The 14,655-nt window shown below is 43.8% G+C and overlaps 1 protein-coding gene across 1 annotated transcript; it reads right to left on the bottom strand.

Moving 5' to 3' along the window:
- Window positions 1-1,044: 1,044 nt before the first annotated feature.
- On the bottom strand, window positions 1,045-10,149 carry CUZD1 (CUB and zona pellucida like domains 1). Its single transcript, XM_033065500.1, has 11 exons — window positions 9,715-10,149; window positions 7,018-7,047; window positions 6,580-6,636; window positions 5,708-5,861; window positions 5,365-5,579; window positions 4,585-4,629; window positions 4,017-4,167; window positions 3,418-3,629; window positions 2,997-3,169; window positions 1,960-2,348; window positions 1,045-1,410 (listed from the first exon to the last, which is right to left on the bottom strand). Exons 1-11 carry the CDS (start codon window positions 9,773-9,775, stop codon window positions 1,119-1,121), a joined length of 1,779 nt encoding a protein of 592 aa, XP_032921391.1. The 5' UTR covers window positions 9,776-10,149; the 3' UTR covers window positions 1,045-1,118.
- Between the last annotated feature and the right edge of the window lie 4,506 nt (window positions 10,150-14,655).

Genomic DNA, 14,655 nt, shown 5'->3' on the forward strand with positions numbered 1-14,655 from the left:
AGAGTTGTTAAACTTTCCCTGGTCTTTTGGCTTCCTTCAATGTTGAGTTGTTATATCAAGCCCACTTCTTTTCATGAAGTGCACCTCTACCAAGGAAAGCCTGTCAGGCTTGGATTTTAATCTTGAATCATCAATGGAATTACTCAGTGCAAGGAAATTGCTAAATCCATCACATTACTCAGACAGTGTGACCAGGTGTTTAGCAAGTTTTACATAATCTGGTGTGGAATTATTTTCTGCATTTTCTGCTTCAAGAGAAACCCATCCAGAGAGAAAACAGTGACTGAAGGGAGACCTCATTATGCTCCACACCTGTCTTATGAGGGGAAGTGAGGCACAGCACAAATCCCTGGTGGCCAGTGACAGGACTCAAGGACATGGCCTGAAGTTGTGTCAGGGAGATTTATTTTAGACATCAGGAAAGGTTCTTCCCCCAGAGAGTGCTGGGCACTGCCCCGGTTACCAGGGAATGGGCACAGCACCAAGACTACCAGAGCTCCAGGAATTTGGACAAAGCTCCCAGGGATGCCCAGGGTGGGACTGTTGGGGTGTCTGTGCAGGAACAGCAGCTGGACTGATGATCCCTGTGGGTCCCTTCCGACTCAGGAAATTCTGAGATTCTATGAACTGCCAGAGACTGACAGCAAAAATTAAACTATGTACATAAAACATCAGATGGAACTGCAACTGAATTCATATTTCAGCTCTGGGACAGCTGAAAAGATCTGGTTCATGCTTTATCCCTCATCGTGTTATGTCCAAAACATAAAAAATGCTGGAAAATAGTATTCTAGATTAACAGATTTCTTGCACTCCAATACATCCAGACTCAGGTGTGTATTAATAGAACTTGTTTCTAGAATCTAAACTGCAATCTCAGCATTTCAGTTTTACCATTAAGAAAGCAAACAACAAATAGAAAGCTTAAAGATCACAAATTTTACTCCCCATAGAACTGTTGAGGTAGCATTTTGTTATATGGGGGTGACTGATGTGAAGAGAGATTAACAGACATGAGTCAGTAAGCACATTCCTAATATTTATTCTAGAGTTTCTGACAATCTAGCAGCATAAATTTGATTGGCATTTAAAGATGCTGTCTGTCAAAGGAGACAGTTTTATTCAGATCCGTATCCATATTCATTCCCAATCTCAGAACCAGGTTTCCAGAGCTGTATTGGACCAGCAACAACAATCACACTTTCTTCATCAGAGTTTGCCTCTCTCTTGTACCTTTGAACACAGCCTTGGTGGCATCTGGAAGAATAGTCAAAGGACCTGCACACCACCAGCTCACACTGCAGGTAAATCTCTGGGTTACTGCGGACAAACTGGAAGGCATTGAATTTAAACCGGAGCTTGTGTCTGTAGGGTGAGTAATACGAAGAATAGGTAGGATCTTTAGCACACCTAAAAAGAAACAAAAATACCCCTCTGATGAATACACACTGCAGTCAGTCATTTGCATGCAATAAAACATATTACATGGGAAGTGATTTTTAAACATAATGAAAAGGGTTTAGAAAGCTGCAAATGGGAAAACCAAAATGCCTTTCTTTGTCAGAGTTGAACCCCATTGCCTTTCCTTAGCCCGTCGTGTCTTATACCTGGTGTTTGTATGATTCTGTGAAGGTAAATTTACCTTACCTGAGGTATGCCACTATTACCTTTTTAATAATAATAATAACAACAACAATAATAATAATACTACATTGTGAGCTGACCATAGCCATTTTGTCTACTTGTTATTTGAAGTTTTGGGGTGTGTGTGTTATATTTTGGGTCAATCCATCCCCTTTTTTCCAGTAAACTGTGGATAGCCTGGTCCATTAATTAATTAGAAGCTGTCATTAATGTGTTCTATGTTCACGCTATTCCATTAAGTTAAAAAACAATTTCATAAGAGATACAGGAGTTCAAAGGCAGTTGTATCTGTAATTGCAATGCATAAGAACTCACCCATTCTGGATTATAGCATAGGATCTTGTTGTAAAATTCTGGTGAGTGGGAGATGCCACACAAGTGTCCAGAAACAACTCCAGCGATGGATCAGAGTTGTGCAGGGAAGCTTCCAGGTACAAATTCTGGTTAATGCTGACATGGTAGGGTGAGTCATACACTGGTCGTGAGAAGCTTGAAGAGTCATAAAATGTGAGATTTACGTCGTATCTCTCATATTGGGTCTCATTGACTTCAAAATTGTCATCCGCGATGTACATCGTTTTTGCCCACGTGTTGTGGAGCATCTTGCAGTTGACATGCAAGAGAAGATTTCTATTTGTTGTGATTAATGTGCCAGAAGAGGACCCTCTAATAATGTTGGAATACATGATTGTGTCGTTGTTTTCCTGTTTGGCACATAAAATAAAATGCAAAATTAGGTCATATAGTCAGGTACCCTATTGCATGTTCTAAACAATGTGCACTGTAAGAACGTCATTCCCCATAAAGCCTGATGTGGAAAAGTCTGCATCTAGTAATTTCTGTCTTCAAGATAAGAATCTGTCATCTTCATGTGATATTCAGTGCCCACAATTTTGGCCTAGAAAACTACTCACAATAAATGCAGACTTAACAGAATTAAATACAACCTGTACAACATAAACTACATGAAGGTTCAGGTCCAGCACATTATTTAAGCTGAAATCTGGATACAACATTATTAGTCTTATTTAGTGAAACCTTTGAAACCTTTTTAAGTCTCACACTCAGACTGGGGCCTTGGAAATGCCAAGTATTTGTATCCTTGCACAACTTATTCCTTTGGAGATTGATAACGGGCTGTAAGGGAATGCTCTGTTAATAGAGGAAATGCAAGTGCAAATAAGCCTTATCCTTCAGGAGATAAGGAGACAACCCATAATCACCAGGACACTTCCAGGCCCTGCAGAAGCCAGGTAGATTTCAAGTTGTGCTGGTTTTCAAAGCAATTTTTTCTGTTTGAATTTTTATATCCTCCCATTATTTGCCCACTTTGTTGAAAGGTTCAGTCGTACCTCTCTGACAGTGCCACAGCGGGTGTATGAAATATCAAATACCACATAATTTGATGTAATGTTGGGTGTGCAAAAGGGGTCGTTCAGGGTGAGGTTCCAAGCAGAGTAACCGTGGGACTGAAGGAAGTATCTGCTCACAACCACGTGCATGTAGTCTGGCAAACACAGCAGTGCTAGTGGATGGCAAAAACATGTTACAAACTCAGTGAAGTGACCAAAAAAGGTTGTAAGTAGTGGATTAAATAAACACTATCATTTGCAAAAGCAGCTGATAGGACAGAAGGAGTTCAGAATCCAAACCGTGGACTTGAATCTGCATGAAAACACTAAAGATCTAATTTAAAACAACATTAACAAGATTAACAAGCAGGGAATTAGGAAATCATTGAAGAGGATGTTTCTGCTTTAAAGATGAGCTTACTGGTGCTGTCATCAGCTGGAGTGGAATAATAATTGGCCTGAAACCCTCTGTATGTGAATCGGGAGTTACTGTGAAAGCGGACGGTCAGCAGGTTGGAGGACGATGTGTACGAGTGGTAATAACCAGAACAAATCTTCCCAAGCAGGGGAGAGCTGTGCAGGGGCCCATCATAGATTTCCACATAGTCAGAGAGGCATCTGCCACCTTCCATCCTGGGAAGCAACAAAATTATTTAGTTTAATGGTTTAAACGATTTAGGGTTTTGTCATGTTCTTTGTTTTTTGTTTGCTTGTTGGTTTGTATTTTCAGTCAGATTAACTCTTTGTAGCAGAAGAATACATTTAATTGATATGACTGTCAAATCTTTGGAACAAAAACTACAGGCTCCAATTTCTGTCTCAGTAGATGCCAGTCACATTTTTTGACTAAATAGGTAAAAATGAACACATTTTCTCTCTCCAGATGTACTAAATGCTTTGATAAAGATCCTTGGAACCAAGTAGACTTTTGCATAGATCCTTGGAATCAAGTAGACTTTTGCATAGTAAGTCCAAGTTGTCAGTCCCATACATCCATCTTCCCAAGTAATAAATACTTACTGAATATCTGTAAATACAAGTGTGACAAGGAAGTTGCTCTTCACTTGTATTTCCCACACGCAGTTGGCATTGTTTGGATAATTTCTGGGGTAAAAAGGACTCTGTATGGTACCAGATGAAAAGGAAAGTGAGCCACCACAAGAATAATCTTCTGCAGAGAAAAATACAAGGAAAAAAAAAATGTATGCACTTTTAGGGTTGAGTTTGGAGTATGTCTGTACGAAGTTTATGTCTAAATGTAGAGATAGTAACTTCTACCAGTTTCAGTGGCCTCTCTCTTAAGTTCATACACATCTGAATGCAGTTTGGAGATACTAACCACATAGAATAGATTTGATAATGCTGATCGGAAGTGCATGCACTAGAAGGACACAAATATTTGTCACAGAACTGCATAGTTTTTGAGGCTGGAATTCAGGAGGTCAGCAGTTCCTTGAAAGAGGAACCCCCTATTACAATTGCTGATGACCAAAGGGGAGACGGAAAAAAAAATCAAATAATTTTGTTTCAAAAAAAGAATGCTGATAAATATCCAACTCAAAAACTTACCCAAGTCCTCCAAACCTACCTGAGGTTGATGAGAGAGTGGTTGTCCAGTCGAAAGCAGTGGGAGCTGGAGGGAGAGAGCAGCAGCTGAACACTCAGAATTTTGCCTAAGAGAAACAGCCCTGTGGTCACCCCTCCCCAGAAGGGCTCCTGAAGGGACACTGGAACACCAGAGCCACAGTCACAGCCTGGACACATGGACACACCAACCCGGGGTGCAGCTTGTGTTCTGCATGTTCTGCTCCCATCAGCAGGGCCTTGATCTCCTTGTTAATGGTCAGCAGGGTGGGACAGAGTGGACCCTCAGCGTGTTTGCTGGTGACACCAAACTGGGAGGAGAGGATGGTCCCTCTGCCATCCAGAGGGAGCCTGGCACTGCAGACAGAGAGCAGCAGCCAGCCTTGCTCCTCCAAAGCTTCTCAGCTGCCAAAAAGAGGTCACTGTGGCTGAGCACATCAGCTCTCTTGATTTTGGGAAAACAAGAGGTAACCTTTGGCCTCTGCAGCAATGAGTGTGCCAGGGCAACTCCTCTGCCTACAGCATAGACCAGGAAAATGATGATAGCTCAGCGGCAGCACTGAGGGAGGTTTAGAGAGTCCCATTCCTGCCCACCAGGCACAGAAAGAGTGTCAGGCAGCAGCTTCATGCCATCCTATTCTGAAAAATGCTCTTGAGACAGAATGCCTTTAAGTGAGGCCAGAAGGTCTGGATGCCCACAAAGTGTTGAGAGCCACCAGAAGCTCTTTGTGATTGAGTTTGAGCTTCTGCCCTGGTGAAGAGTGGAGCACAGCTCTAGTCTTACCCACAGTGCTATTGAAGTCAAGAAATGAAGAGTAGAAGGCGTGGAAGCCTCTGCTGGTGACGCTGCCATCACTGCGGAACAGGACGGTGAGCTGGTTCCCGGAGGAGGTGAAGACACGATGGTCCTTCCTGCAAACCAGGCCGAGGCGCCAGGCCTCGGGGGACCCTCCGTCGTACACCTCGATGGCATCGTAGGAGCAGCCGTTCCCTTCCAGCCTGGAGGGAGAGGAGGATCTGCCTGCACCACAGGCTGCAGGGCCCTGGCCCTGTTCCCACCTCAGCCCAGTGCTCAGGCAGAGGCTGCCGAGGGCCCCGAGCCCACAGCCAGGCCTGGCTGGACTCACTCCACGTCCGTAAACTGCAGCTCGATCCTGCGGGCCGGGTCCCGCAGCCGGATGCGCCACACGCAGTGGGCGTTGTTGGGGTAGGAGCTGGGGTATCCCGGGCTCTGGATGGAGCCAGACAATGCCTGAAGTAAACCACCACAGGAGAAGTACCCTGAGGGAAAGAGCAGAATGAGTAGAGAGTTCTTATCCCATCACTAGAATCCATCAGAGAAGGGCATGGCCACACCAAGGAGGCTCTGCCACAGCCCCACAGAGACCTTCCCTCCTGGGCACCCCAAAACATCAGCCCTGCATCCCCCCAGCCCAGGGTATGGGTTGTGCTCATCTTATACAGTAACTCGAATCCATGGCATTGGCTGTCCAGTGGGACACCTGGAGAAGGAGATAATCAGAACCCTTAACTCCTCTGGACCTAAATGTGGTTGGTGACAGAGTGGAAGTTAAGCTGGAGGTACCTGGTGCTGCAGGGAGAAATCAGCAGGGTTGACTACCAGCATTTTCCCTAAGAGATCCATCCTGCTGGGAGTCAACCCTTTTCTACAAGCCAGGCTCTTTCCAGTTGTGCCACTGAGGGGACAAGAGACCGTGGAGACAAACTTAAACACAGGAGGTTTCCTCTGAACATCAGGAGAGACACTTTGGCTCTGCTAGGGTGACTGAGCCCACACACAGGTTGCCCACAGAGGTGGCAAACAGTCAAGAGCCCTCTGGATGTGGTCTTGGGAAGCCAGTTCTGGCTGATCCTCCTTTTAGCCAGGAGTGGGACCAGATGTACTCTAGAGATCCCTTCCAACCTCACCATCCTGAGATTCTGTGATGTGTAGCTGAGGGCAGAATCTAGCCCAGCCCCATAGCTCCTCTAGACTTACCTGGTGTAGTCCATGACCACCAGGGGAACATCTGGGACCATCTGGGGACAGCTGGATCTGCAGGGAGAGAGCAGCAGGTGAGCAAGCCTCTTTGCCTAAGAGAATCATCCTGCTGGGAGTCCCCCCTCTCCAATGGGAACCCCAATGAAAGCCAAAGCACACACAGTCAGCACTGCAATATGACAGGACTGAGAGGCTGCAGTGCCAATTGCACCAGCACTCACTCAAGAACTTCCCCATTGCAGCACCGTGAAGACCAGTGCCAAACCTCTCCCACAGAAGAATCCCAAGAACCAATCCCAAAGACTCCCAAGTAATCCTGCATCTCCCTGAATGCTAGGGACAGAGCCTGTAAGTGCAGCTTTCACAGAGCACCCCAGAGAAAGAAAACCATATATAAAGAAAGAGAGCTATATATAAACAGAAATCTCTGGTTACCTGTTGTTGGAGGCACTGTTATTCCCCAGCCTGGAAGGAGAAAACCAGAGGGTGTAAGGCACTAAATGACATGTAAATGTGGCACATGTAGACATGTAAATGTGTGGGACTGCTGGGTTAATGGTTGAACTCGATGATCTTAAAGTCTTTTTCAGCTGGAACAATTGTTGGATTTTATCTGCTGGTTTCACCTGAGCTGATCAGGAGCTGATGGCTTTACTACTGATATGAGTAGTACTACTGATATGAGTAGTACTACTGCCTCTTTCTCCCTCTCTCCAAATCAAGAACAATGGAAACCTCAACAGAAATGAAGATCACATAAAATATCTGGGAGGCTGTCAGAACAAGGCCAGTGACAAAGGAGGCTGGGCATCTCATCATTTTCATCGTGCAGCTAAAAAGGGAGCCTCTGAAAGCTCCCCATCCCAGGCTCTGCTCACATCCCCACCACATCTAAGCTACCTCTTACTCCCTTCCACCTCCAACAGCACTGATTCCATCAACACCACGCGGCTGCTATCAAGAACTGGGTCAAAGAAGGGTTTTCACTGCCAGGGCCGATGGAAAACCTCCAGGTGGCACTAAGAGATCAGAGGTGTCCTGCAGGACAGGGCTCTGGCCCGCGGAGAAAGGCGGTCTCTTTCTCGGTGTTTTTGGAAAAGGTGACAACACCGAACCTATAATCAGAATTAATAAAGGCATTTCATATGAGTCCTGCTCTGCCCCTCCATAGGTCACTGAAAAGCAGTATATAAACCTACATTCAAACAAAATTTGTCTGTTTAAACTGTGGATAACTTTGCTTTGGGCTTTCAGAGATACTCTGAAACTGCTGTCTTTTTGTCTTCACTTTTAACCTGGCTTTATTACCCTAAGTTTTTAACCTACTTTTAAAGCAGTGATTTAGTTAAGCTCTTCATTGCAGTGATAACTCTCATTCTTTCTGTGAGTGGAGCAACAAATATTCAATTATATGCTGTGTTTTAAGTGCACATATGTGCTGCCATGGGTGCATTCAGCATCTGGGACCCCAGTCTGAAGGACACTGACTACCCTGGTATGTTGGCTACCACTGGACTAGAGGAGTTTTCATCAGCCTGGAGAGAGAATATTTAGCAAGGCCAACTCTATAAACAATGTGCATTTTTATATTACTTTAAAGTTATCGTTGTCAGAGGCATTTTTGTTGGAGAATCTGCTAGTGTTAACACAAGAAACAAAAAAAAAGAAAAAAACATGTTGAAGGAACATTACATGAATTCAGTAACGAGGATGAGGAGTTTGCATGCACAAAATCCCCTGGTGGCACTGGCAAAGGGATGTCAGTGGATTTGCAATGGAGTGGATTAGCTCCAGCTACTGTTGGGAATAAAAATCCTGCTCTGTGTGGATAGTCTGAGAGGTGGGAGTATGCCCTCACTAATATCATGTTTGATAAGACCTGTGACAGTGGCTCTCAAACTCACAGTCTATGTGCTTGAAGTGATTTCTGGATGCAGAAGATCCTGATGGGGGCAAGGGTCATTTATTCAGATATCAAGAAACTTTCCAACACGTCCCATCACACTGCTTCTCACACATGCAAGGTTTTAAATCTAAATTAGCTTGATGGTAATAAAAGGGTTAAACAGCAACTCAGTATTTTCCAGCTGAACATCAACATCCCAGCTTAGTGTTCAGTATCACTAATTGCACCTCAAATATTTATGGAGGGAGCAAATAATAGGGGCATTAAAAACCTGAGCCTGGAAACAGCCCTGAATGTTATTTCTTTCTGCTGTGTGAGTACATGGAAAAGGAAAGCAGTTTTTGCTTTTAATTCATTGGTTCAAGTCAAGTTCATTCCAGAACTTTACACCTGAAAGAGGAAGGGGTGGAAAGACAGCAGCTGTGGCAACACTTCTGATGTTTTTCCATCCCTGCATAGAGGATGCAACAGCAGCTGCTTTAAAAAGAAAGGTTTTTGTCTCTCCCAGCACCAGGCTGGCACCCTGCTTAGTCAGGAAAGTCTCACCTGGGAAGAGGAAAAGCATTTTTTCAATACAAAAAGCCTATTTCACCCTTTTTGAAATATCCCCCTCCCTCCAGATCCACCAGTATCTGTATTGGTCCCTAAAGGAGTGAAAGTGGCTGGGCAGATCATTAATTCTACAACCAAATTAAATTACACTCTGAACAGAAATTAGCCTATGGGAAATTTGACTAATAAAAAAATACAGTAATTTCCATTATAATCTAATAATAATAATGGCGACAGGGATATGTACCATACTTGTTTTATCGAGGGCACTGTTATTAAACACCAAAGGGTTAGATGTAACAATCAAATCAAATAAAAACCCCATAGTTTGTACACCTCACCCTCTTTAAAATAAACATGTATTTAGTCCAGAAAATACTTATTAGTCTTTAAATCCTTTATCCCAATATAAAGCATCAGAAAATGTTATCATTGCCTTTGCAGCATATTCATTTTAATTTCCTTTACTAGGCTCTTTACAAAAAATGATGGGAAAAAAATTAAATTCATTAAGCAGCTTTGATAACATTGATTTACTCAGGTCATAGGTTTGACCTGCTCATAGTTTTCAAAAGAGCTGGGCCATGTTGGTAAATCCTCTTTTACCATTAAATCTCAACGTTGGCCCAAGGCGAAATATAACTATGAAGGTGATGGGAAGTGAGGTTCTTTACCTGCATCCTGCATGTGGAGGATTATCATCACCATCCAGGACAAGATTCTGATGGCAGCCATCTCCTCAGAGCTCCTGATGCAGGAGGACACCAGAATTTATAGGAAGAGTTACCAAGGGGTGCAGCTCAGCAGCCCAATCCCTGGTTTTGTAGCTCAGTACCACATTCCCCACTGCTCTCACTTCCCTGACTTCCATCACCATATGTTTGATTTGTAAAGCAATATTTACAGTTTCCTGGTTTTACAAGAAGACAACACCTGGCATCTGATCCAGGGAAAACAGAGATCAAAAGTGGTTGCAGTCACTGCTATTTTTCCATCCCATCCTTCTTTGGCTGTGGAGTTCTCTTGTTGTCACTTATGTAACTTGTCCCTTTCTTGGGTTTGCACTGTATCTGAGCCAAAGCTACTTTTTAGGCTGCAAAATGTGTGTTCATGACTGAACATGTGGAAGGATAGGACTACAGTGGGAAACAGCCCAAGGGCTTATGAAAACTCTTTGTACTCTGTCCTGTTAGATGTCACAAAAACATGCAGTAAAAGTCAGTACATTCTTCTTTTTCTGTTCTCCCTCTCATCCCTCAGTGTGCTCTATCCTCACCAGAGCAGCAAGACTCAGGATGTTTAAGCTCTGCAAGTTCATCAAAAGTAATCTTTTGATTTTTGTCACAAACTCAAGCCAAACTTCAGTGGTTGTATACTGATCATTGTCAAACTGCACAAAACCTTCCTAGAGAACAAGGGTACTAAGTCTGGAGATGGGGGAAAATATAGAAAACAAGTGAAAATTCATCCCAAATTCTCTATTTCTGAAGCTCTTAAAAACTTGGTAGAACTCCTGACACAGTTGTTCCCCTGGGATTTAAGACAGTGGATAATTAAGGGCATCCAATGGAACTTACAATGGATTTTTATGAAGAGAAAGTATCTCAGGTCATGATGAAGTTTCAGTGAATTTAAGTGCTCATCAAAGAACCCACATTTGCACAGTAAATTTGGAATGTTTGAACACTATATAAAATCTCAGAATCACAGAACTTGTCCAAGCCCTGGTCCAAGCCTCAATTCAGAGTAGGATTATCTTCAAAGTTCAATCAATCTCTGAAAAGTCTCAGGGTCTTAGTAATCTGTAACTCAGAATTCTGCATTTTCTTTTCTAGAGAGAACGTGCAAAAATATTTAGTAGATGAAAATTTGACATCCTGGTTGTTCCTGCTGTTAGTTTTGGATTTATTACTGATGGGCAAACAAATTACATCTCAGAAACTCAGGAACAGGTTTGTTGTGCCTACTGAACCATGCAGTGCAACAGTCCTGGACAACCAATGACCAAACTCAACCTCACACAGCAGAGGAGAACCAAAAGAAGATCAAAAGGAGAAAGGTACAAATGCCATTGTGAGAATGGGAGAAAAGGGAAAGCATTGGTTAGACCTGCAAACAGTTTGTTGACTCTGTAAACATGGTGAGACTTTCATTCTCATGGTTTTGCAAGGCAGGTGGAGGAAGTGGTCTTTTGGAGGGACTGGAGGAAGTAAGGGATGTGGCTTGGTAAATACATTGGAGCAGCTGTTGGAGTGATGAAAGAAAATTAAAACCAGACTAAAACCATTCAAAAGTCAATGAAAATTAGTACTATTTGAACACAAGAAGAGAACATGTGAGACAACCCTGAGCTCAGGGTGACTGGTCCACACAGATCCCAATGGCAATCACCACTGCACGGCCATCCCACTCCAGGACTGGCATTCTCTGTGTGGAGCACAGCTCAGTTCCTCACACAAAAAGGAAGTGTGGTGGAATGCCTTTGGCTGGCTGCAAGACACCCAGCCAGCCCCTCTCTCATTCCCCCTCCTCAAGAGGGCAGAAGGAGAAAAAAAGGTAAAGAAGTTCATGGGTTGAGATAGGGACAGGGAAGTCACTTATTGCCACAGGGGAAAACAGATTCAGCTTATAGAAAAATATCTTGATTGCCAATTAAAATAGAACTGTGTAGTGAGAAACAGAGTTAACTTAAACAACACCTTCCCCACTCCCTCTTTTGCCAGGCTCAAGGTCACTTCTTCATTCCACTCCTGTACCTTCCCCCTCTCTGAGTGGCACAGGGGGACCTGGTCAGTCTGTGGCAGTTTGTCACTGCTGCTCTGCCCTCCTCACTCTTTTCTCATTCTCCATTGTGGGTCCTTCCCCTGGGCTGCAGTCCTTCAGCACTAACCAACAGATTATCCTTCAGGATAATCCAACATCAGGTCTCCATGACCACAGCTCCTTCAGGAAACATCCTCTTGCTCCAGCACAGGATCCTCTGTGGATTGTGGGGACATCTCAGGTCTGACACATGGACAACCTCCTCCTCCTCCATCTCTTCTAACTTTGGTGCTCACAGGGCTGTTCCTCACATTTTCTACCCCAAATCCTCATTTCCTGCATAGAATTTTGTACTCTCTTAAATACAGTTTGATAATTAAATACAACTGAACCATGCCCTGAGGTGGGACTGTTGCAGAGTTGTCTGGAACACAGCAAAGCACCAGAGCTGCTGGGTCAGTAGTCAAGACACCATCTGGCACCTGTTAAACCATCCCCTCCATTTAATTTAATTTGCTTCATTTGCAGTGGTCACTACCCTGATGTTGCAGAAAAAATTCAAAGAGCCAGCAACAAAACGGTTCTCTGGTACTGACCTGTGTTTTTGCACAAAAAGACCTTCCTTCCCACCAGGTGGGATGGCTGATGGAGTGGGGGATTTTCTTGACTCTTGGCTTATTTAACCAGAGAGAACTTGATGAGAATGTGTGGAAACAGTTTCAGTTTGGATCCTTGCTTTAAAAGTCAACTATGCAATGAAATGCTTTTCCTTTGGATGGGAGAAAGGATGCAAGTTGCTCACACTTTTTTACAAATTGTTATAAGTAATCAGCTCCCACAAACTCCTCCAAATTCAATTGATACCGTAACTTCTATTCTAGCATCAGTGATGCTTCTCCCCTACAACAGGGCATGGCAAGGGCCAGAAAGAAGGTACCAGTCACTCATCCCAAGCTGAAATAACCTCCATGCTTCCCTGCTCCCTGTCCACTCTCCCCATCTGTCCGCTGCCCTTGCACCTCTGTCCGAAGCTCTGTTTGCACAAGCGACACCAAAGCAAATTGTAAGGCAGGAATGGTTTCATTGCACCAGGAGATCAAGATTTATGATTAAGCTGTGTTTGCTTGGGATGGGGAAGATTAAATTATTTAATCTGACACTGGACACAGCCTTGCTGCCTGGCCATGGGAACACTAGTTCCCTCCTGATAGCCTCCTACCATCCCTCTGCTGCACTTGGTTCCATCTCTCACTGGCCATCAAGTTACAAATGTGTTCCTTAAGTACAGTGGTGCATCTGGTAAGGAGAGAAAACAGGCTCAAATTGACTTTCCCAGCAGAAGCCTTGCTGGCACTGCTCTGTCCCTGTCATCCCCAGCTGCTTGTCTCAGCCCTACAGCCCTTCCACTGATCCTCTAGAGATTCCCTCTGCATCCCTGCAGCTTTCCTTCAGTTCTCCTGCTGTTCTCCTTGTTATGCAGCTGTGCCTGTGTTCACCATGGATGTCTGACAGCCCCTGTACAGCTGGAACAGAACCAATTAAAGGTCTTGATTGCAAGGTACCAACAGAGAAGTCTCCACTGCAGACACACAGACACTGAGCTCCCCCTGCATGGCTGTGGGGGTCTTCTCTCTTCATTCCTCTGTCCCTTCTCTCCCTTGGCTTGCTGTTCCCTCCCCAGCCCACTCCCCTCTGCTCCCCTCCTGTCTCCCTCACTCCCAAGAGGAATGACATTCAGATCCACACCAGCAGCTCACAGGAGGGCACAGAGTGTTTGTCCAAACAACTCGTGCCTGGTGAGTTACGGGTGAGAGCATCCAGGTAAGCAGGTGGGACCTGATCTCCGTGAGAAAGAGCTGTATAAGGAAATAATTTCATTGTTCTTATGATAGTTAGGATCTATGACATTCCAGAGCAGTAACCATACTCCAGCCAGGAGTAGAGCTGAAAAATAGGGAGAAAAAAGGCTGAATTCACTAAAGAATTTCATTTGATCAAAATAATCAAGTGTTAAAAATTTATGTTCTGGACCTGTCATAACAAGATGTTTCAAATAAAGTCATAGAAAATTGAGCCAATTTATTATTTAAAGCTTGAAGAACCTGAGAGCCTGAGACACAGTTCCTTTGAGTCAGTGAAAGATTGCAGCTGAAACATTTATCAGGCAACTAACTCTGCTATTTTTGAATTGCTCTCCCGTTTTTGGAAGAGATGTTGAACAGTTGAGGAAGTGAGGGGACTTGGGATTTTTAGGGAAGATGAAAGGACATTTGTGCCTTGTCTCATTTTGTGTTCCTGTTGGTTGCACATCATCTGCTTCCAACACTCCTCCCTCTCCCAGGTCTCCACTGGCTCCAACCCACCCCAGCTAATGAACACCAACCTCTTTGAATGCAACAAAATTTGTTTAGCAAATATAACTATGAGAGAACAGAAATCTTTCACCTTACAGTGAGGGAACATCGTGCAAAACAGGAACTCTTTGATCTCTGTTTGCTATCTGGTAGCAAATACCCCAATATTTTATACACCATGTTAGAGTACAAGATATTCCTTTGTATGAACATAAAGTCACCCCTCCTTAAATCAACACACTTAGGCCTGCAGCTGTGAAGATAGATAAAGGGTCAATGACAATGGAAAAATATACGAAAAATATAATTTTTTGAGAATATCCTTGTCACTAGGATGTCTTAGATACTAGGATCTACATAAACAACTATTGCAACAGAGACAACAATGAGACCCAGAGTAGGGACTAGGACTGAGGTTTCCACACTTTCTAATGTTTAAAATTGCAGAAAGCTGTTCCTTACTGCAATTCTCTGGCACCACGGAGGTAGAAGCAGAGA

The sequence above is a fragment of the Catharus ustulatus genome, chromosome 8 (assembly GCF_009819885.2).
Source record: "Catharus ustulatus isolate bCatUst1 chromosome 8, bCatUst1.pri.v2, whole genome shotgun sequence".
Classification (NCBI taxonomy): domain Eukaryota; kingdom Metazoa; phylum Chordata; class Aves; order Passeriformes; family Turdidae; genus Catharus; species Catharus ustulatus.

Bases quoted from the DNA above. Each gene is read 5' to 3' on its own strand.
- CUZD1 (XM_033065500.1), bottom strand. From the start codon at position 9,775: ATGGCTGCCATCAGAATCTTGTCCTGGATGGTGATGATAATCCTCCAC. The intron at 5,862-6,579 runs GTAAGTCTAGAG...TCTTTCCCTCAG, and splicing joins GTGGTCATGGACTACACCAG to GGTACTTCTCCTGTGGTGGT. The intron at 4,630-5,364 runs GTAAGACTAGAG...CTCTCCCTCCAG, and splicing joins TGACTTCAATAGCACTGTGG to CTCCCACTGCTTTCGACTGG.